Consider the following 24,776-nt stretch of genomic DNA (forward strand, 5'->3'; position numbering starts at 1 on the left):
ATCTGGGATTCTCACTGAATTACCCAAAATCCCATCTCCAACCCGCCCATATACGGCAGTATCTGGGCGCGACAATAGACACTCTGGCAGCCACTGCGCAGCCAAATTCAGTAAGAATCGCCAGTATCCAGACGCTGATCCAACGATTCAGACCTCAGCACTCGCTTCCAGCGAAGGTCTTCATGCAGTTGATAGGCATGATGGCCTCCTGCATCTCCATCGTCCCGCACGCGAGGTTACATATGCGTCCGCTTCAGGAGTGCCTAGCACGTCAGTGGACTCAGGCTCACGGGCAACTAACAGACCTAGTGTTGGTGAGCGGTCGAGCATACAACTCTCTGCATTGGTGGAATCCACAAAACCTTTGCAAGGGCCGACCGTTCCAAGAGCCTGTGCCACAGATTATCCTGACGACGGACGCTTCTCTCCAGGGATGGGGAGCGCATGTACTCCACTACACAGTGCAGGGACTATGGACACTACAGCAAAGGAAGATGCACATCAATGTACTGGAACTGATGGCGATCTTCATGGCCTTAAAGGCATTCAAAGTACATCTGTGCAACAAGGTCGTGTTGATCCGGACGGACAACATGACGGCCATGTACTACATTCAGAAGCAGGGAGGCACACACTCTCCGCAGCTGTCTCATCTGGCTCAGAGCATGTGGAAGTGGGCCATTCAGAGGAACATATTCCTCATGGCGGAGCATCTCCCAGGCAAGGACAATCAGATGGCGGACCTGCTCAGCAGGCACAGCCACCAAATGCACGAGTGGGAGATACATCGATCAGTACTCCAACCGTACTTCCGAAGGTGGGGTCATCCAGAGATAGACCTGTTCGCCACAAGGGAGAACGCAAAATGCCAAAGCTTCGCCGCCAGGTTCCCACACCCGCAATCGCAGGGCAATGCGATATGGATGAACTGGTCAGGCAGATTTGCGTACGCTTTTCCCCCAGCACCTCTGATACCGCTGGTGGCGCGCAAGCTCAGGCAGCACTCGATGACTCTCATCCTGGTTGCTCCAACGTGGGCTCGCCAACCATGGTACACCACGTTTCTGGAACTTTCCGTGGTACCGCATCAAAGGCTTCATCTCACACCCAGCCTTCTGATGCAGAGCCATGGCGACATTCAGCACCCAGATCCGCAACAGCTCAACCTGGCGATCTGGCTCCTGAAGTCCTAGAGTTTGGCTACCTCAATCTTCCCCCCGATTGCATGGACATCATTCGGGAGGCAAGGAAGCCCACTACTAGAGCATGTTATGCGGCTAAATGGAAGCGGTTTGTCGTTTACTGTGTAAACCACGACATTGACCCGCTGGATGCTTCCATTCAGAACATCATTTGTTACCTGTTCCATCTGTACCAATGCAATTTGGCGTATTCTTCCATCCGCATTCACCTGTCTGCTATGGCCGCATACCTCCAGAATAGGCAACACCTTTCACTTTTCAAGGTTCCTGCTATCAAGGCATTTCTGGAAGGACTCAAAAGGGTCATTCCACCACGGACACCACCAGCACCTGAATGGAACCTCAATGTTGTTCTTACAAGGCTGATGGGTCCTCCTTTTGAGCCACTGCACTCTTGTGAGCTTCAGTTTCTAACTTGGAAGGTGGCTTTCTTAGTAGCAATTACATCGCTACGGAGGGTTAGTGAGTTGCAGGCACTCACCATCCAAGAACCATTTTTCCAATACATGCTAACAGGGTGGTGCTCCGCACTAACCCTAAATTTCTACCCAAGGTTGTATCTCAATTCCACATAAACCAGACAATTGAGTTGCCAGTGTTTTTTCAAAACCCTGAGTCGCTGGCGGAGCGGATGCTCCACACCCTTGATGTTAAAAGAGCCTTAATGTATTACATTGACAGGACAAAGGATTTTCGAAAGACCAAGCAACTTTTCGTTGCATTTGCCTCACACCACAAGGGTAATGCTATTTCCAAAGCTGGTATCGCTAGGTGGATCGTGAAATGTATTCAGATCTGTTACGCTAAGGCTAAACGCACTCTCACTATTCCACCAAGAGCCCACTCCACCAGAAATTCGGGGGCCTCTATGGCTTTCCTTGGGAACATTCCCTTAGAGGATATTTGTAGAGCAGCCACATGGTCTACCACGCACACTTTTACTAAACATTACTGTGTAGACGTGCACTCTAAACAGCAGGCAGCTGTTGGTCAGGCTGTTCTGAGAACACTTTTTCAAACTGCTGCAGCTGGCATGGGCGGCCGCCGATAAGAGGGGGACTGCTATGTATTCTATGCACAGATATGAATTCAGCAGCCCACATGCCTCGAACTGCAAATGCTACTTACCAGTATGCATCTGTTCTTGGCATGTAGGGCTGCTGACATTCATATCGCCCGCCCTCCTCCCCGGCGCCTGTAGCAGCTGCAGTATTCATATATATATATATATATATATATATATATATATATATATATATATATATATATATATATATATATATATATATATATACTCATAGCATGGTCATCACTCACATAGTTCACTCCATCTCTGCCAATGGCTAAAAACAATCTGGGGATGGAGGCGATGCCCATGCGCACTGTAGTCCAGGGGAGGAGCCACCTATCTCGTGATACTTCGAAGACTCTTCCAGGACAACAATGTGCAATCATCCGGACCCAACACTAGGCGGCGATCTATGCACAGATATGAATGTCAGCAGCCCTACATGCCAAGAACCGATGCATACTGGTAAGTAGCATTTGCATTTTTGAACTTACCGCCATAGCGCATTACTTTGGCGTTCGTAAGGAGTCCTTCTTTCACGTTGGCCTTCGCAGAAGACCTTGCGTCTCCCTTCCTGTGTGTTTAAATAAAGGGCAAAAACGGACTACCTGGCAAATCATGTTAACCACACCATGTTGACATAGTGGCCGTTTTGGAGTGTTGAAAAACGCTATTATGAGCCCATACGATATATTAAAAAGGGATCATAATAGTGTTGCAAACAAAGGTTAAAATACATATAGGTCTAGGATGATCGCACCTAGTTTACACTTTCTCATATTTGAATTGTTTTAAAAACAGCAAACAAAATATGAAAGACATTTACATCAGGTTTACAAATTACATGTAAAAGGAATACAATATAACTAACCACTTTCATCTAACATGGACTATATTCATCCACTTCATTTATATTTCTTTCAGAAGGCACATTTTGAAATGGAGTTTTGCATAAATGAGACCATTATCTTCGCGCCAAATACGACTTGATCATCTCAACAGCACAAGTCAGGCAATATGTTATTTACAGAACCTCACACATCTCTATCGATGTTAGCCCCCTTCTCCACTGCTCTCAATGAAATTATCCATTTGCTTTCCAGTTGTCGTAATTTACGTTCACGGTTACCTCCCCTGTTCCCTGCCATTGCCACATCTATTCCATGGAATCTGATCCTATGCAACTCATTCTGTTGATGTGTCGTATTAAAATGTACCGCGAATGGGTATTGCATATTATTACGTATGGCACGGATATGCTCCAGTATTCTTTCTTTTAAGGGCCTTATTGAGCTGCCAATGTATATCCAATCACATATGCATTTGATACAATACACTGTATGGGTGGTATTACAGTTAACAAATCGGTGTATCGTATGCAGTTTTTGGCTATTGTATCTGAAGTTGATCGTCCTGTTCAATGCAAAGCAACAAATGCAGCAACTACCACATCTATAAAACCCTTTAGGGGCTGTAGGCATCCAATTCTGTGCTCTTTGTGGGGGAATGTAACTCGGACACAGTTCCTGTCTTAGTGTTCTGCCTCTGCTGAAAGTAATGGAGGGTTTTCGTCCTATTTTCTCATATAGACTTTTGTCCTCCAATAGCAGATGCCAATGTTTATTCAGTATTTTGTAGAGATCTGTAATTTGTGCAACTTATCGTATTTTTCTTAAGAGTCTTGTCATGTGCTTAGCCCTCTGATCTCATAAAAGAGTTCAGAGGTGTTTGTTAGTTAATAAATATCTTGTTTATTTTCATAACTACCTGTGTGGTGTCCTTTCATTTGGTATTCAAGGGGTTATATGTGGTAAAACAGCTGGCTTCACATGCCAAAAGAGTTTAGCCTAAGACTGCTTTGTCCATGCTACCATTAGGATAGCTGGTCTATAAGGTTGACTTACAACTGTTAGAACCGGCTGTCTCTAGTTGGCAGAGGTATACACTTCTGACAAATAGGGACACACCTTTTCTAGTCGGGGCAAGGGGATCACACCCTTCGATAACCCATGCTCACCCCCTTGGTAGCTTGGCAGAGCAGACAGGCTTATCTCAGCGGCTGTGTGTTAAGCAATTATGACCACATACAGTAATAAAGTGAAGACACTACAAATGGACACGACACAGTAGTATTATAAAAATAAGTATTTTTATATAAGGCTTAGCACAAGACCAAATAACGACAAAAATGTACACAATCTTAATAAATACTCTGGGAAGGGAAAAAGGATAGTTCAAAGGTAATTTCTTCTTTAGCACAAAAGTCTTTAGTATCAAAGCAAATCTTCTTCTTGGCAATACAGTTCTTAACAGGGTAACCCACACGGGGGCTACACGACGTCAAGGCAAAGTTATTCCAAAGGTTCGGCGTCGACCGCGAGGAGCGCTACGTCGAGCCCGGAGTCACACGGACTCCCAACAACACAGTACCTTTGGAAAAATGAAGCACACGATGATCAGCGGCGTCGAGCAATCCGACGTCGCGTCTTCGGTGTCGATCAGGCCTCAGCAGGCGTCGTTGTCGATGATGCGTTTGCACAGAGTGAGCAGCGCTCACGGCGTCGAGAGGGCACACAGTTGATGCGATCAGCATCGGTGCAGACACGAGGTCCCTTGGAGCTAGAGCCGTACTCTCACTCACTGGCGTTGCTGCTGGCGTCGGTCAGGCCCGGCGGCCGGTTGTCGAGGAAGCGGGACACTGGGGCCGTTACCCACTATGTCGAGCTGGATTCGGCGACGTCCGTCGGCGTCGAGATTGCTGGTTCCTTCAGAGGTGCTGGATTCACGATTCCAGCAAATAGCACTTTAGCAGATGAAGTCCTTTAGCCCTGTGACTTCAGCAGGAGACTGGCACTCTTCCAGTCCTTGGAGATTTTCTTAGCAAGCGTGAGAGTACACACAGTTCCTCTCTCCTGGTTCCTTGGCAAAAATAAAGAAGCACTGCAGGATTCCCCCCAGCAAACAGCACACTGGCAGAAGGGGTAGGCAAGTCCTCAGATCAGCAGGCGTCTTGTCCTTGGTTACAGGGTTCCTTGTCAGAAGTGATCTAAATTCTTGGTTCAGGGGTCCTTCTCTTATACCCCTTTCCGGCTTTGATCCCTTTGTCCATGCCGGGGATTTCCCAACATCCTGGGTCTGTTGTGGGTTGAGCCAGGCAGAAGCACCTGGCCTATTCACTGAGCAGGGCTGGGTCCTCAGACGCCCAGCAGGAGGTGGAGCCAGCATTGACACTGGCAGGAGCAGAGCTATCGGCCTCCTGCCAGGAGGTGGGGCTAGGATCGTCCATGGCAGGCACAGAGCCATCAGCCGCTTGGCAGGAGGTGAAGCCAGCATTGTACCAGGCAGGGCAGGCTATCAACAACTACTCTCCCCCTACTCTCAACGCAAATGTCCCACTCATCCCACACTGACTCATCCAGACCTGTGGAGCCACCCAGCTCCTGTCACACACACGCAAGACCAGCAGAAACCAGATATGGTTAGACAAGAAAATAGACACTTTCTAAAAGTGCTATTTTCGAACCCAGAGTCCAAAAACCATCCACACCAACGGATGCGTAATTAAACCCCGAGCTCAGGGATACCAAACTCAACATTGCACCATGCTCCCCGAGCCAGCTAGGATTATAGCATTAATAATCCCGGCGGCCCATTCTAATCAATGGAGAGCAGGCTACCTCGCAATAGTGAAGATCGAAGATGGCTGTAATTCACTATTAGGACATGCCAACTTGGTCAGGCGTGTCCTACCTTATACTTACAATGCACCCTGCCCGTGGGCCTACCATAGGGGTGACTAACATGAAGTCAAGGGAAGGTTTTGAGGGGCTGGCAAGTAGGTATACTCGCGCAGCCCGCGTGACACTACCAGACTGTACGTGGGTCTCGCAATGACCGACCCGTAGACATTCTTTTACGAGGCCGCTCCTGTGGGTGGCACAACACGTGCTGCAAGCCCACGAGCGGCATTTGTATTTACAAGCCCCGGCACTCCTGGTGCACTCGACTAGGGACTGACAGTAAACCAAATAAGCCAAACATGGATACAATAGATACCTCAATTTAACATAGGGAGCACTTGCGCTGTGGCACGGATCAGCCGTGGCACCGCGCCCAAAGCATATACCAGCAAAACATCGAAAAACAGTGGAGGCAAACAGAAAAAATGGAGGAGAGACTCAAGCCAATGATGTCAGGTCTAACAACAACCAATCACCATAAGGGTTGTTTGGACTGATACCGCCGTCGAGGTCCCCTGTGACGATTTCGTAGTCGTCCTCGTCGGAGTCATCGTAGAGTGATCGACCTCAAAAGGCCCGGCGTCGGCACTTGTTGTCGAGGCGACACCGCCGTTTGCCGTCGGCTAAAAGAATATCGTCGTCGAGGGGATCCTCGTCGTCGAAGAGAAGTTCGCCGTCGAGGCGCAGATCTCAGGCGAAGGTCGCCATCGAGGCGAAGGAGGTCGCCGTCGAGGTGGACGAGGTCGCCGCCGAGGCGAAGTCATTCGCCAACGAGGGAGAGACGGTCGACGCCGAGGGACCGATGCTCGCCATCCGGTCGCCGTTCTTCGACACCGAAAAGACGTGGAAGGAGGTCTGGCACCATGGGAGGTTCGCCAACGTCCTAGGCTGGAAAGGAAGGCGGATCACCGGGTTTGGTGTACTCCGTGGTGTATACCCAGTCACAGAGGCCGGTTACACCCCCGCCTCCATTGCTGAGGGGGCTCCCTCCGAGGGTCCCTACTCCTCCTCCTCTACCACCACTTCCTCAACCTATACCTCGACCTCAGCTGCCAGCAGACAAGCCGCCTAGGGTCCCCCTGAGGTCAGTCTCACTGCCCAGACTTCCGACTCCTCCCAAAGGGACCCCTAAGCCAAGGGCCCCGGACAATTAAAGTCGCCCGCTCCGGTGGAACCAGTGGATCGCCCGAACCCAAGGAGGGCACGATCACGCTCCGGACGGAGAGGGAGATCGAGGAGTCGACGTACATCCTCCACCAGGTCAAGACGTCTCCATAGGCGTGGATCGAGGTCCCGCACAGACTCCTCCAGGTCCAGAACCAGGACCTATTCACCGACCTTGTCGGAATCCCCTGGGACCAGGGTGTCTCCGGTGGACGACATCAGCACGTTCCAGGATGTTCTCCTGAGGGGGAGGGGGGGGGGGGGGTCGAAATTGGGAATCATGGTGACTGCTCCAACACCCACGACGTCCGTGATATTTGAAACGCTTCACAAGAAGCATTCGTCTCGCCCTCTTCTGCCGCTAGTGCCTGATTTGGTAGAGCCTGCGGAGGAGCTGTTCCTCACGCCAATGGTGGCAAAGGCCGCTCCCTCCCGACTTCTGAAGAAGTACAGGGCCCCGGATTCGGACCCGGCTTTACTGCGGATAGACCCGGTTCCAGACTCTGTTATAGTGACGGCGGCCAGGAAGTTACATTCTACCTCCCCGTCTTCAACCGTACCGCCCGATAAGGAAAGCCGATGGATCGACTCAGCTGGTAGCAAGGCTTGTGGGACTGCATCCACAGCCATGAAGGCATCCAGCGATGCGGCATTGCTAGGGCGGTATGACCGTGCCCTGTGGGAAACCCTTCAACAGTTCACGGAACTCCTGCCACGAGACAAGAGGGAGGACTTCCAGGAGATACTCAAAGAGGGGATGCTGGTTTCAAACCAGGTCATCCGTGCGGCTGCGGATGTCTCTCTTTTGGCTGCCCATGGGTATTGTCATGGGATCAACCAGCGGCGTCATGCTTGGCTCAGGCTCACATTCAAGCCGGAGGCCCAGCAGCGGGTGGCCAATCTGCCCTTCTCGGGGGAAACCCTGTTCGGAAAGCATGCAGAGTATGAAATGGCCCGCATGAAGGCAGAGGCAGAGACCCTGACGGCTGTGGGCCTGAGAAAGCCCAAAGAAAAGAAGGCCGTTCCAGAGACGGTTCGGTGCCCAGGGAAGAGGAAGAGGGCAGTCTTCGGGACAGCAGAATCAACAACAGCAGCAGTTCCGGAGACCCTTTCAGAAGCGCCAGAAGGGTATAGGGGGACAGCAGTCCTCTACAGCGAACAAGGGCCCGGCCGGGTCTCGACCCTGAGCCGTTACTTCCCTTACATCCGTTACCCGCTCCGGTGGGGGGGAAGCGTTCAATTTTTTCTGGAAGAGTGGAGAAAAATTACTCGGGACAAGTGGGTGCTGAATATTGTTTGCAATGGATACAGTCTTCGGTTCACCAGCCCGCTTCCCATCAAGTTTCAACTGCGCGAGCTCCAGGCGGAGGCGATATCCTGTTAAAGGAAAAGGGCGATAGAAGACGTACCTCTGTCTCAAAGAGGAAGACGTCTATACTCCCGGTTCTTCCTGGTTCGCAAGAAGGACAAAACGAGTTCAGGACCATTCTGGACTTGCGACAGGCAAACAAGTGGATTCGCAGAGAGAAGTTTCGCATGCTGTTGTTGCATCAGATTTATCCTCAGTTGCAACAGGGAGACTGGCTATGTGCAATAGACCTACAGGATGCATTCTTCCATGTGCCCATTGCACACAAACACAGGAAGTCCCTGCAATTCTAAGTCGGCACGAATCATTATCAGTACACAGTACTACTATTCGGGCTGAAGTCTGCGCCCAGAACATTCTCGAAGTGCATGGCAGTGGTAGCAGCACACCTAAGGAAGAACAAGGTGTTTGTCTACCCGTACCTGGACGATTGGTTGATCAAGGCCTCCTCCTTCTCGGAAGCTCCGGCACACTTCCAGAAGACGTGCGTTCTCTTGAACAAGCTGGGGTTGCATATCAACATGTCCAAGTCTGTCCCGACTCAGCTCCAGTGCATTCAGTACTTTGGTGCCACCATCAATATGCTGTCAGCAAGCGTGTCTCCTTCGGAGGAGCAAACGATTATCACTCCTTCGGAAGGCTCAGGCTCTTATGACCACTCCATCTACAACAGTGAGGACGGTGTGTTCTCTACTGGGATCGATGGCCTCTTGTATCTTCCTAACGCCGCACGCATGACTGCACATGAGACAGTTGCAGGAGTGCTTGGAGGATCAGTGGGATCAGAGGAAAGGGTCTTGGGACGACAAGATACGACTGTCTCTGCATGCTCTTCAGTCTCTGAAGTAGTGGTGTTCAGCGGAGAATCTCCTCAGAGGGGTTTCCTTCCACAAGGACATTCCCACTCAGACTATCGTGACGGATGCGTCTCTCCAAGGCTGGGGGGCGCACTCCGGAGACTTACAGATTCAAGGAACGTGGTCCCCCACGGAGTCCACGTATCACATCAACTTCCTGGAACTCAGAGCTGTTCACTTGGCACTGAAGGCCTTTCATCCATCCTTCCAGACCAACTCTGTTTGTACAGACGGACAATACGACCACGATGTATTACCTCAACAAGCAGGGGGGCTCGAGATCACACACTCTGTCGCAGGAGGCGCAGGCAATCTGGCAATGGCTTCTGGCCACAGGACTGACGATAACGGCTACCCACCTACCAGGTGTGCAGAATGTTCAGGCGGATGCACTGAGCGGACTGATTCAGGAAAGGCACGAATGGGTCATAAACGACGAAGCACTAGGAGAAGTCTTCTCAAGGTGGGGGACTCCAGACATAGATCTGTTTGCCACCGCCGAAAACAGCAAATGCCGATACTTCGCCTCCAGGTTACTACCAGCAGGGGACGCTGGAGAATGTGCTATGGATCAACGGGTCGAACAGCTTTCTGTACGCTTTTCCACCCATTCCCCTGATTCGGGCGGTGCTCATCAAGCTATCCCAGTCCAGGGCGCGGATGATCCTGATTGCCCCGGAATGGCCCAGGCAGTGGTGGTTCACGGACCTGCTTCACCGGTCTCTCCTTCCTCACATACGGCTGCCGTGCAGGCCGGACCTTCTCACGAAGTTCGGGAGGCAGATGTTGCACCCCAACCTCTCGTCTTGAGTTTGACGGCATGGCTCCTGAGAGAGTGCAATATGGCCATTTGAATCTGCCGGAAGATTGCATGGACATACTGAAGGAAGCTAAGCGACCTTCAACTCGGACTTCCTATGCTTACAAGTGGAAGAGGTTTTGCATCTGGTGCAAGTCCAAGAATTATAACCCGACGACGTGTAAGGAAGATGTCATCCTTCCATAGCTTCTACATCTGACGCAATCTGGCCTTAATATCCATTCCATTAAAGTTAATCTTGCTGCGCGGACTGCCTACAGGAAATGCCCTTCAGACTTCCTTCTTTCAGATCCCTGTGATCAAATATTTTTGGAAGGCTTGAAGAAAGTATTCCCTCCTGTCCGGCTTCCTTCGCCTTCATGGGAATTGAATGTGGTGCTGTCCAGATTGATGAAGGAGCCATTTGAACCTATTCATAAGGCTTCGTTGCAGCACCTGTCCTGGAAGACGGCGTTCCTCGTTGCCATTACATCGGCCCGCAGGGTGAGTGAAATTCAGGCGTTGTGTTGCCAGGAACCTAATACTGTATTTCATGCTGCTAAGGTTGTTATGCGTATTCAACCTAAATTTCTTCCAAAGGTTATATCTGATTTTCATGTTAACCAGACCATAACTTTACCTACGTTTTTTCAGAATCCTTCCTCTCCAGCGGAAAGGTCGCTGCATTCCCTGGATGTTAGGAGGGTGTTGAAATTTTATCTGGATAAGACCAAGGATATTCGTAGGTCAGAGCAATTGTTTATCAATTATGGATCAGTCCGAACCGGTCTTGCTACCTCTAAACAGTCCATCTCTAGGTGGATTGTGTCCTGCATACAACTGTTACCAAAAGGCTAATAAGACCTTAGGGGGTAACACTAAGGCTCATTCCACCAGGGGCAAAGCTGCCACGGCTTTGCTCCGTAATATTCCAATTGCAGAAATCTGCAAGGCGTCCACTTGGAAGTCGGTCCATACCTTTGCTAAGCATTACTGCCTGGACACTGATGCCAGGGCAGACGCTTAAGTTGGGCAGGCTTCGCTGCGAAATCTGTTCGCACAATAGTGGTGATGTTTCTCGTTTCTCCACCGCCGCTTTGGTGTGGGGATGGGCTTGCCATTCTATTCACTAGATTATGACTATACACAGAAATCCTCTACTACAGAAGGAGTAGTTTCTGTCCTGTAACTCCAGTTCTGTAGTAGGGGGTATCTGTTATAGTCATAAGCGCCCGCCCTCCTCCCGGTGGAGAGAGAGAGAGATATTCATGTAAGGAATGCTACAGGTCTGGCGTGTTACTCCTTCAAAAATTATTGAAAGTAAAAGGGACCTGCAGTGCATTCTGGGATACTGTGAAGTTCTGGAAAGTTCTCTTAAAGGCACAGTATCCTGTTCTGAGCCACATAATGGCAGCCTATGGGGCTTGTCTGTCCAGGTCTTCCTCTCTATCATTCCAGAGGGGTTTTTGCTGTTTAGGCAAGGGAAATCTGGGCAGGCTTTGCTGTTAGTGGATTTTTGGTGACATTTCTAGTTGAAGTACTGGACAGCGTAGCCTTTTTTTATAGGCTGCATTATCTGTCTTTAATTCTCTCTTAAGTGTCTGTGCAGTTCTGCATTTTTTTGACACCTGAAGAGATTATTTTTGATTGCTCCGGGGTCCACGCAAATGGGCGGGACTATTCACTAGATTATGACTATAACAGAGATACCCCTACTACAGAACTGGAGTTACAGGACAGAAACTACTCCTTCTGAAGTTCCTTCGCCTGCTTGTTCTGTTCGCTTCCTGCATCCTGCTGATCAACTATGCACGCTGGCACATCCGGGCGCTCCTGTGCTGTCTTCGCAGGCAGTGGTATCAGCACAACGGAGATCTCAGGGAGTCAGTCAGGATCTCCAGAGATGCTTCAGCGGATCTGTCTTGGTGGAGCATGGAGAGCAATCTCTCAAGGAAAGCCCTTTCACCTTCCTCTATCGGTGGCCACAGTGATAACTGATGCCTCTTCAACTGAGGGTGGTGTGCACATCTGGGGGATCTGGAGATCAAGGGTCTCCAGATCAAAGGTGGTTTCAGACTTTCATATCAACCAGTCTATTACCTTACCTACCTTTTTTCCTAATCCTTCCACTCCCCCGGAGAGGTCATTACACTCCCTTGATCTCCGGAGGGTCCTGAAGTTTTACTTGTCAAAAACCCTGCATCTGAGAAAGTCTGACCGGCTTTTTGTTAACTATGGCAGTACTAATACTGGTCTGTCAGCTTCCAAACGGTCAATTTCTCGCTGGATTGTCTCCTGTATAGCTTTTGCTTATCAACTAGCTAACAAAACCTTGCAGGGTAGACCACATGCACATTCTACCAGAGGGAAAGCTTCCACTACAGCTCTCCTTCGTAATGTTCCTATCTCTGAAATCTGTAAAGCGGCAACTTGGCGGTCTGTCCATACCTTTACCCGCCATTATTGCCTGGACTCAGATACTCAGGCCGATGCCAGAGTAGGGCAGGCCTCTGTAGTAGGGGATCTCTGTGTATAGTCATAATCTAGTGAATAGTCCCGCCCATGTGCGTGGATCCCGGCAATCAAAAATAATCTCTAAAGTTGTCAAAAAATTGCAGAACTGCAAAGACACTTAAGAGAGAATTGAAAGACAAATAATGCAGCCTATATCACAGGCTACACTGTCCAGTACTTAAACTAGAAATTCCACCAAAAGAACCACACATACAGCACAACCCGCCCAGTTTCTTCCACAGAGAAACCTGCCTCTACCATTAAAAGCCTCTGGAATGATAGAGAGGAAGGCATGGACAGACAAGCCCCATAGGCTGCCAATATGTGGCTTAAATAGGATACTGTGCCTTTAAGAGAACTTTCCAGAACTTCACAGTATCCCAGAATGCACTGCAAGTCCCTTTTATTTTCAGTTCTTTTTGAAGGCCCCTGCTAACAGGACCCTGGTGCATTGATCTCTCCCTTTTTCAAGGGTTTATGGCATTTTGTGCACTTAGTGATTTAAAAGAGTTTTCAGTTTGTGTCTTGGTGTTTCCCTTCACTCCTGTGTGTTTGTTAAGGCTTCTTAGGGCTCTAAAATGCCTGCTCGTTTCGACAAATGCCCAGCATGTGGGAGGAAGAAGTCCAAGACTGATCCACACGACGTCTGCATCATCTGTCTTCCTGAAGCACATGTCCCTGAAGATTGTGACATCTGCAAGAACCTTTCAGCAAGGACCCTGAGGGAAAGGCTGAAGATTAGGCTTCAAGGCCTAGAGCACAGACGACTGCAGGCTGCAGGTGGGTCTGGGCAGACTGGGAAGGCTCCCTCTGCCTCTGCTGAGGCCTCTGGGGGGGCTCCCCAGAGGCAGGACGACCAGCAAACGGTCCCGGTCTCCGTCTGCGTCAATTGCATCAACAACGACGTCGAGAGGGATGACGACGGTGTATTCCCCGGGGCTCCGGGTCGAGACGGCGTGAAAGATCGACTTCGAAGGGCCTGGATAGGCCTCCGTCGAGATCAGTCGACGGCTTCATCGTCTACGTGTGTGTCGAGCCATCGATGCCGAAGGAGCGACAGGCGTCGGCGCTCGCCGTCAAGGCGACACCGCCGATTGCCGTCGAAGACGGTCGGTGTCGAGAAGACGGTCGGCGTCGAGAAGACGGTCGGTGTCGAGAAGACGGTCGGCGTCGAGGGGATCCTTGACGTCGGGAACCTCGAGGAAGCGGTCGGCGTCAAGGAAGAGCCGACGTTCATCGTCGAGGGCTGAAGGTTCGACATCGCGGAGGCGCCGTTCGGCATCGAGGAAGAAGTGTTCGACGCCGCGGAGGCGGCGGTCGACGCCGGAGTCGCGGAGGCGACATTCGATGCCGGAAAAACGACGCTCGGCGTCAAGAAGGAAGAGATCGGCGTCTAGGAGTTTTTCCAACTCTCCTAAGCGGCGCAGAAGGAGTTCTGGCGCCAGAAGTCAAGCTGGATCTGGTGGAGGGCGCCGGAGACGGTGATCGCATCCTGGAGGGGCTGGTTCGCAGTCCCCTCCCCGAAGAAGTCACCGGGCTCAGTGTACTCAGTGGTTTATACACCACCTCGGCCGAAGGAACCTCCTTCCCCTGTACCTAAGGAGGACTCTCCCATCAACCCTCCACTTCCACTACTTCCTCCCTTGGGACAGTCACTTCCGCCTTGTGGGCTTGTCCCTCGGTCGGAGACACCTCCCGTTCCTCCACCAAGATCGGAGTCACTGCCTCCACTTCCGACACCGCCTAAGGGGTCGCTAAAGCCGAAACCCCAGGATAATCCACGGAGGACACCTCCGCGGAAACCTGCGGAGTGTCCACGGACTGGGAGATCGCGTTTTCGTTCCAGGAGGAGGGAACGATCGCGCAACAGGTCATCCGCGAGATCAAAGGTGGTTTCAGACTTTCATATCAACCAGTCTATTACCTTACCTACCTTTTTTCCTAATCCTTCCACTCCCCCGGAGAGGTCATTACACTCCCTTGATCTCCGGAGGGTCCTGAAGTTTTACTTGTCAAAAACCCTGCATCTGAGAAAGTCTGACCGGCTTTTTGTTAACTATGGCAGTACTAATACTGGTCTGTCAGCTTCCAAACGGTCAATTTCTCGCTGGATTGTCTCCTGTATAGCTTTTGCTTATCAACTAGCTAACAAAACCTTGCAGGGTAGACCACATGCACATTCTACCAGAGGGAAAGCTTCCACTACAGCTCTCCTTCGTAATGTTCCTATCTCTGAAATCTGTAACGCGGCAACTTGGCGGTCTGTCCATACCTTTACCCGCCATTATTGCCTGGACTCAGATACTCAGGCCGATGCCAGAGTAGGGCAGGCCTCTTTAAGAAACTTGTTTGCTTAAGATGTATTGTCAATATATGTCTTAGCTTTTCTGTGACGTTTTTTTACACTTCTTGCTCGTCCGCGAGACTTTGGGTATGAGCTTGCTAATCTATTCATAGATTATGACTATTGATGAGTATCCCCTGGATGAGAAGGATTAGTTACTTACCTGTAATCCTAGTTCTCATCCAGGGGTATACTCATCAAAGTCATAAGCTCCCGCCCACCTCCCCGGACGAGCAAAGCTACTAAGTTGTGAGATGTTTTATTATGGATCTCCTCAGGTGTTATTCACCTCCAAAAAGAACTGACCCAACTGTCACCTGTGGTGCACCATGGGAGCAGGGGGTTGCCTTCAGGTCTTACAGGCACGGTACCCCTACTCTAATGCCTTAAAGGCAAGGTGTCAGTTTTCTCTGTTTGCTTTATACTCTACTGCAGCCTACTGGCAAATGCCTGCAATTACAGGTTTTCCTATGGCAATAAAGCATTGTTGTATACAAATGTTTTCTGCTCTTTCTTCCTTAGGGTTTGGAAGGGTACTACTGTATGTATACTAATTTGTCATTTTGCGGCACTTTTGCCAGTTAGAAAATGTTTTTTTAGGCTGCAATTATGTTTCACATATTTATACATATATATTTATATGTATTTTTCTATATGCTCCGGGATCCCGCACATGGGCGGGGATTATTCATAGATTATGACTTTGAGTATACCCCTGGATGAGAACTAGGATTACAGGTAAGTAACTAATGCTTCTGGTACCCCCTTTTGGATTTTTGTCATTTTAGTGTTCTTTTGTTTGTTAAATTTTACTCTGTTTTCCTATCTGTTTTTTATTGTTTTGAATTTCAATACGGTTTCTTTTTTAATACTGCATAGATACTTTACACATTGCGTCTAAGCTACTCCTGTATGCTCTGTGCCATAGCTAGCAGTGTGTTGAGCTCAGGTCAATTTAGTGAACTTAGGGTTCACCCTGAGAAGAATTTTATTACTTGAGGTGGGTATTTCCTACCTAATTTAATAACCCAATTTCTTACAGCAGTGAGTAATTCAAGCATGTGAATCCATGGAAGATGCAAATACTGGAGAACCACAGTTACAGTTAAGTATTTATTTTCCATATTTGTAGGGTTACATGTATATTCTCAAGGGGAAAATGACCATTGTAAACACTGAAATGATGTATGGTGTTAATGAGACTGTGGCACTAAACTTAAATGTGATTTTCTTTATGTAGGCCATGATCACAATGTTTCTTCAGTAGCAGTCATGCCAAATGGAGATCATATAGTGTCTGCCTCGAGGGATAAAACCATTAAAATGTGGGAGGTGCAGACTGGGTGAGTGATTCTGTTATTGATAACATTCATTTTCCTAAAAATCCAAGTGCATGCCATCAGTTTACTGAGGGATCAGTATGCCTTACCCATTACCAATAATACCTGTAATACTTTGCTTTCTTCTTATACCAACTTTGGAGTACATTTTCACAGCTTGAGCTAGTCCACAGCTTCCTCTCCCCCTCCTTTCTCCCCTCCCCCCTCCAGTGATCTTTATTAGTATACACACATGCATGTTCTGCTTTTTTCTTTTTTTATTCTTTCCTTACCTCATCTTTCTGCATCAAGTCACTGGACTTAAAGAATCACCAGACCATCTTTTTCTCAACTGGAGTCCATCATGCCAGAGAAGGTGGGCCCTTCTGTATTGAGGGCAAACAATATCAGTTTTTAATGCTCTTTTAACTTCTCTACAAATTAGGAGTACAACTAGTAAATCAGACTTCATTTCACATTGGAGGCAACCCAATATATTTTGAAGGCAAGAGTACTGTTTAATTTTCTGACCGGGGATTTTGTTATGTTTCTTTTAAAAATATTTTTGAGTGGGGAAAAAAACTAAAAAAAGTTTCTCTCCCTCCCACACATTTTTTAAATCCGTTCACCTGCCCCCCCCCCCCCCCCCCCACCGCGCTTTGTCCAACCAGCTTTCATGTGAGTTTTTCTTTTTTTTTTTAATCTTTTTATTTTTCCAAATTGTGCACATTGTACATTTAAGCATTTCATGTCATTCATACGCTGCAAAATATCATTATATATATATATACAGTACATTTTTTTTTAATCTATACATTATTGTAAAGACTCTTAATGTGGGCCCACAGTGTCTTTCCACTTAGCTATAGGCTCCCAGATTCTTAATCCTCGCATCTTACCCCTCATGCCTTTCCGAGAATATATAGGTTTCTCCAAATTATAAGCCGCTAGTAAATTAGACAACCAATTTTGCATAACTGGTGGATTTCTATCAAGCCATGCCCTGGCTATAGTTAATCTATATACTGCGGCAGCCATAAAGATACTTTCTCTCTGTGAATTTCCCCCATCTGGGCCTACCTCCAGCAGTAACCAGGAGGGGGTTAGGGTTATTTGAATATCTAATGACCTATCTAAAAAGCCTTATATATTTCTAATCAGGGTATGCAATTGGGGGCAAGTAGCAAATACATGTACAATATCTGCCTCAAGAGAGTTGCAACGCGGGCAGGTGATACCTGTGGTGCCTCCCCATTTGGCTATTCTCGCTGGGGTGAAATATAATTAATACAAGGTTTTATAATGCTGGGATTGAAGGGGAGCAGAGCACAAAACAGTACGACCCAATTCAAGGGACTCCTGAAATCTTTCTGGTGCAATGCCCAGCTTCTCTTCTCTTTTATAGCAGGAACTCCAAATTGTCAAAGTGCAAACAATGCTAATGGCCTTGTCGTGTACCTCTCTTTATTTTAAATGCCTTCGTCAAATACCCATTTACACATACTCTAGCCTCTTGTTCTTTATACAGGGCTTTCACTGCACAAATGAGCAGTTCCCCTATCCCTTTCCATGGCATAGAGGCCCACAGAAACTGCCAGGGAACCCTATCAAAAGCTTTTTCTGCGTTTAAAAAGTTTGCGGCCATAGGGTCTCCTGACACTTGCCTCACATCAAACGGCGTAATGATCTGTTCGAGGCATGTGGGCTGCTGAATTCATATCTGTGCATAGATCGCCGCCTAGTGTTGGGTCCGGACGATTGCACATTGTTGTCCTGGAAGAGTCTTCGAAGTATCACGAGATAGGTGGCTCCTCCCCTGGACTACAGTGCGCATGGGCATCCTCTCCATCCTCAGATTGTTTTTTTCCGCCATTGGTTTCGGATGTACTTTCTAGACTCTAGTTCGGAAACTTTGTATTAACTCTTTCCTAAGGCCAAAAGGCCTTCAAAGCGTCGGTATTGGCTCGTTCGGTGCCTGTTCCTTCCAGTTTCTTCATACCGGACGTCGGAAGCAGTTTCCTCGCTTCAACACCACAGGCCCAGACTAAGACGACGATTGATCGGAGCCCGTTTAAACGATGCCCCGTCTGTAATTCGAAATACCCCCACATAGATGTGCACCCTGTGTGCAATAAATGTTTGTCCCCCGACCACGACGAGGCCAGATGTATGGCCTGCACGAAATTCCGCTCCAAAAAGACACTTCTACTTCGACGCGCAGCGAGGCAGTCTGCGCAACAGTCAGCGCCAAAGCCGGTCAACATCTTCGAGGCCGGTGACGAAGAAGGCGTCGAAGAGGAAGACGACGGAGAAGAAGAGGTTCCTGAGGAGTCCGAACTGACGTCGGAGCATGATTCCAACTTCGAGGTGGATGAGCAAGCTGATGAGTACGTCTACGAATAAGACGTCGTCGAGGTAGGGGACGACGAAGGGGCCATCGGAGCTGTCGGTGACGACTCCAGTGATGAGCCAGGCCCAACTGCAGTAGCGGGGCCTATTACTTACACTGTGCTTCCTACGGCTCAGTTCGAGGCATCGCCAAAAGGCCTTAGCCAAGATCTTCCACCGCGTTCTTATAGCCCTGCGTCCAAGCCAGGCTAAGAACACATCTAAGGAGCCATCGGTCGATTCCTCTAAATCGATACCGAAACCACCGGAGCCGAAATCGAAACCAAAACTACTTAAGATGGTGGTCGGTTTGACATCGACGCCAGCCCAATCCAAGACTGTCGACACCCCTTCGGCGTCGAAAGTGCCTCTCGCCTCAAACACTGGAGCTGCGAAGCACAGCTCATCTACCAAACACGCCTCCTCGACGCCGTCAGCGTCGACGAAAAAACATGGCGACAAGGCCAAAGATCTCCAAGCACAGAAGGCCGTTGAGACAAAGATTTCGGGGCTCAAGCCACTGCTCCTCAAGCACCTCGAGCAAAAAAGCAAAGCAGACCCGAAACATCAGGTATCGTCGATGCCTAAGGCAGGAAAGACCACACGCCAGGAGCTCGAGTCGACGCCATCGAGCACCGGTCCACCTCAAGCGCTGAAGCAGCTCGACTCGACCACTGCATCCGGCGCCAAAACCGTCGGACAACCTCCGATTAAGCTCGGTCTTCCGCCAACGGCTCGAGCAAAGCAGCTCGACCTCCACAAAGGCGCTGAACCTTCCAAGACGTCGTTGGCGCCCTCGAAGCCCGCCTCCGAAGGGGTTGTGTTCCACGAGCCATCATACGACAACCAGTCGAAACTCTTTATCGACTCTGAGTCAGGCAGGCTGACCATCCACAAGCGGAAGATCGCGCCTGAACATCCCTTAGAGGGTTTCAAAATTCCTCAAACGCAAGAAGGACTCGGCTACCTCACCAGTTCTCTTTGAGGGAGTTCAGGACTATTCACAGCAAAGGACATATTTTCCAGCACAAAGTGAGGAGGACACGGGTGAAGACTAAGGTCAAGCGGCCTTCGCTTATCACGCTGACACTGATCAGGATGAGCCACAACAGTGGTCTGAGGCTGTTGATCATACTGTGGACCCTGATGATCCACATGCTGCACCAGACGCCCAGTCCTACAACGTCAAAACGTCACCAACTGAGGACACGGCGGTGTTTAACGCATTGATAGAAAGAGCAGCACTCAACCATGATGTCGAGATGCTTGCAGAACCAGTGGACGAAGATTTCTTATTTAACACTTTCTCCACCTCTGAGCGTTCCACTAAAACTTTGCCTATGCTTAAGGCAGTCCTCATGCATGCTACAGACATTTTCAAGAAACCCACTAAAGTTAGGGTTATCAACCCACGGATTGGGAAAAAGTATAGGCATGCTCCAGTGGACCCTACCTACATCAAAGGACAGCTCCCCTTGGACTCCCTTGTAGTGGCCAATGCCCGCAAGAGGGCTAATTCACAGACTAGTGGTGACGCTCCGCCTCCGGACAAGGAATCAAAGATTCTGGAGGCGTCAGGGAAGCGAGTGGCGGCGCAAGCTGCTAATATTTGGAGGATTTCCAATACACAGGCCCTGTTGGCTAGATACGACCGGGCACACTACGACACAGAACAGTTGTTGCGAAACCTGCCTGATATGTGCAAGGAAGGAGCAGAAAGGACTATACAAGAAGGGAAACTGATTTCTAATGCGTCCATCAAGTGCGCACTGGACGCAGCAGACACAGCTGCTAGGGCCATAAACACCAGTGTGATGCTAAGACGTCACGCATGGCTCCGCATCTCTAGTTTCAAGCCTGAAATTCAAACAACTCTGCTCAACCAGCCGGTTAACCCGGACTTCCTATTTGGGCACGAGGTAGACACAACACTCGAAAAAATAAAGGACACAGACAGCCAAATCCATGGGGGCTCTACAATCTCAGCAGTTTCGTCGCTCCGGTAATAGGGGAGCCTCAAGAGGACAGGCTTTACAGCAGGCCCAGTATTCCAAAGGGGGTACGCAATCCACCTACACAAAGAATACCAGGGGTGGATACCGTGGGAACAGTGCCAAGGGCAGCGCCAAGGGGCAATAACAGCGCCAGATCCTCCACTCCCAACAAACAGTGACGCCTTGTCACTGCCCCCCGACCATCTAACACCTGTCGGGGGAAGACTCCAGCAGTTCCTGCCAGTCTGGGAAGGCATTACCACGGACAGGTGGGTGTGACAACTTATCTGATACGGCTATTGTCTGGAATTAACCTCCACCCCCCATCCCCCCCAACATACCCCCAAGGCACAGTCCTATGTCCGCAGAGCACATGCACTTATTGCAGCAAGAAGTACTCTCCATGCTGCAAAAAGGGGCAATAGAGCTTGTGCCGGCAGAAGAACGAGGTACAGGGGTGTACTCTCTGTACTTCTTAATCCCAAAAAAGGACAGGTCCATGCGGCCCATTCTAGACCTCAGACCCCTCAATCAATACATCCTTTCAGAACACTTTCACATGTTAACGTTACAGCAGGTCCTGCCTTTGCTCAGTCAGGGCGACTTCCTAGCCACCCTGGACCTCAAGGATGCATATTTCCACATCCCCATTCACCCGAGTCACAAAAAATATCTCATCAGCATTACCAATTCAGGGTTCTGCCTTTCGGGGTCACCACTGCCCCCAGGGTGTTCACCAAGTGCTTGGCAACCGTGGCGGCACACCTTCACAGACAACATGTTCTCTTCCAGGGGATCCTCATCAATAGTCATAAGCACTGAATATTCCCGCCCATGTGCGGGACCCCGGAAACAATATAAAAATATATATGTATAAAACACATATATCTCGCTCCACATATATGTATGTACATATATCATTTTTCTCACATCAATGCAGCCCCAAACTGAGGCTAAACAATGCAAACACATATACATGAACTGCAATTAGTAAGGAATCAAAAAACACATTAGGTCAAAACATCCTTGAACTTTGTGTTTTAATGAGTCAAACCACTCATAAATCCTGAATTTCTTATAAATAGACATTGTTAGCCCTCAGGCTGCATTTCAAAACAATATCATAGAAAATGAAACCATTTTCACAAAAACTGGCACCGTGCCTTTAAGGCAGCCATGACCCCAGGCTTCCCATCATGCCTCAGGGGTGACAGTTCTTTCCGGCTCCTTCAGTCAGGACCCTGGTGAAACAGCTCCTTTTCTTTTTGACTCTGTCAAAAAATATTCAGCTTTTACTAGAATTTTTGACTTCACTCAACGTCTTTTAGACATAGAGTGCTGTTTGAACACTTTTTGTGCTTAAAAAAGGTATTTTTCCTGTTAAAAATGCCTTCTCTCTTCAACAACTGTCCTTCATGTGGAAGGAAAAAGGCAAAGACTGACTCTCATTCAGTCTGTATCCTGTGCCTACCAGACTCTCATTCCTCTAAAACCTGTGAACACTGCCAGGTTTTGTCTTCAAGGACTCTTAAGGATCGAGAGAGAATTAGAGCTTATGGACTTTCTGAGAGAGGAAGATCTCCCAAGAAGCAGAAAAGTCGGAAGACGCGGTCGACGTCGAGAGGAGCCCCGACTGGTTCACATTCGACGTCGGGATCGGCGTTGGAGAAGCAGTCGACGGCGACGAAGATGTCTTCAGCGTCTACATTGAAGGTACCTCCGCTTCAGTCAGCGTCGAGGGACAGGTCGCCGTCGCAGCGGAAGAGCTCGACGACGAGCCGTATGACGTCGAAACAGCATCGTCATGCTGTGACGTCGAGGCATTCTCCGTCGTCGTCGGTCCACCGACGTTCGACGTCGAGCCATCCTCCGTCGACGACTAGCCATGGTCGTTCGACGTCGAGGGAGCCTCTGTCGACACATCATCGGTCGACGTTGATGCAGCCAACGTCGACGCCTGGACGAGAGCGTTCGACGTCGGAGCGGCATTCGGAGTCGAGGCACGCCCAGTCGCCGTCAAATCAACGGCGATCGGCGTCGAAACAGCCTCCATCGACGTCGAGCAGACAGCCTTAAACGTCGAAGGACAGCCATCGCCACCCGAGGGCGACGGAGAAATCACGGTCGACGTCGAGGGAGCCTCTTCCTGCTCGGCGCTCGGCGTCGATACCACCACCGTCGAGGGATCAGCAAAGATCCAGGGAGAGAAGTTCTTCACAAACAAAAAACGTAACTCCTACAAAATCAAAGGAGGTGGTTCGGGACAAGGGAAGTGACTTGCTGGTCCAGACTCATGCCCTAGAGCCACAGTTGGGGTCTCCAGGCTCAGCATCGGCTGCGGAGGTGGAACAATCTCCAGTGCAGGATCCCCCCGCCAAGAGACGGAGACTTGCAGAAGAAAGATCTCGCTCAAGGTCTCCCTCTGGATCTCTGGTGAGTCTTTCGTCATCATCCTCATCATCTCGGAGTGGCAGATCCTCGGATGGACGGAGCGGCGCATCTAATAGGGGGAGGTCCGAATCCCCTGCAAGATCGCAACAGGATTGAACGGATCGACCTCAACGGTCGCGTACACCTGAGAAGGATCCCGTACACAAGTCTCCTTCTGTTCATCTTTCCCCAAGGTGGAATAGACCTCTTCACCACTGGGCAAAGGACAAGGAGACGGCAGAGCGCATAAAGCGATATCGAGACCAACCTCTTCCCCGCAGAGAAAGGTCTCGTTCTGAGCACTCAAGCAAGAGACATTCTCGTCACAGAGAGAGATCTCGTTCCAAGACGCGTTCTAGCAGAAGAACTAGGTCTAGGAGGTCAAGTAGTTCTTCAAGTTCGTCGAGAACACGATCTCACAGAGATTACTCCCCGACTCTTACAAACAGTCCACGTTCAAGAGTGTCTTCAACTGAGGATATTTTCTCGTTCCAAGATATTTTGGGCAGAGGAGCCCTGAAACTGGGAGTACCAATGACAGCTCCACAAGTCAAGACGACTGTCATATTCGAAACCCTGCAGCATAGATCTGCACCCAAACCGTTGTTGCCGCTGGTTCCGGGTATAATGGAACATGTGAACGAAGTCTTCCTCACTCCGGCAACGGTGAAGTCCGTTCCAGCGAGGGGTCTCAAAAAGTATCGTCCTCCGGAAGAGGATCCTCTGTTCCTCAAAGCTGATCCCCCGCCAGATTCAGTGATCATTACGGCGGCAAGGAAATCCAATGCGGTGGCTTCCTCATCCACGGTGCCTCCGGATAAGGATAGCAAGGTGCAGGACTCATGGGGGAGAAGGGTGTGCAACACCTCAGCCTCTTTCCTCAAAGTTTCTAACGCGGAAGCCCTGCTCGGCAGGTATGACAGGTCTCTGTGGGACTCACTTCAGAGATTTACCGCAAAGCTCCCTGAAGAAGACAGAAAGGACTTTGAGGAGGTTCTGATGGAGGGAAGTCAAGTCTCCAACCAGATTATAGGTTCGGCAGCAGATGGGGCAACTCTGGCGGCACATGGCTATGTGCACGGAGTTACAGCAAGGAGAACATCTTGGTTACGCCTCACAGCATTAAAACCAGAGGCTCAAGCAAGAATCCTAAACCTTCCTTTTTCAGGCACATCTCTTTTTGGAGCAAGTGCGGATGAGGAGATGCAGCGGATGAAGACCGAGTTGGACACTCTCAAAGCAGTGGGACTCGAGAAGAAAAAGGAATTTAAGAAGAAATTCCGTTCGAACAACAAGGGTTATTCGAAGCAGAGGGTTCAAACCCCTCAATGGCAGAAAGGCCAGAACCAGCAGGGCCAGCAAAAGACACAGTACAAAGGCAAGGGCAATTCCAAGGGAAATGGAAATCAGCGCCAAGGCAACAGTTTCAATAAAGCACAGCAGAAGCAATGAGTCTTCACTTCCCCCAGCACCGTTACCCACTCCAGTGGGGGGAAGCATTGCGCATCACAGGACAGAGTGGCAGGCCATCACCAAAGATCAATGGGTGTTGTCTACGCTGCAGAATGGATACTGTCTTCGTTTCCA

General features: G+C 49.4%; 1 protein-coding gene across 3 annotated transcripts in view; it reads left to right on the forward strand.

Moving 5' to 3' along the window:
- Positions 1–24,776, forward strand: part of PAFAH1B1 (platelet activating factor acetylhydrolase 1b regulatory subunit 1) — a 526,691-nt gene that overhangs the window by 269,443 nt on the left and 232,472 nt on the right. For all 3 annotated transcript variants that reach the window (XM_086954518.1, XM_086954520.1, XM_086954519.1), the window contains one exon: positions 16,299–16,401. In XM_086954518.1, coding sequence (XP_086810644.1) covers positions 16,299–16,401 — 103 coding nt within the window. The remainder of the gene's footprint in view (positions 1–16,298; positions 16,402–24,776) is intronic.

The sequence above is a fragment of the Lissotriton vulgaris genome, chromosome 2_1, assembly GCF_964263255.1.
Source record: "Lissotriton vulgaris chromosome 2_1, aLisVul1.2, whole genome shotgun sequence".
Lineage (NCBI taxonomy): Eukaryota > Metazoa > Chordata > Amphibia > Caudata > Salamandridae > Lissotriton > Lissotriton vulgaris.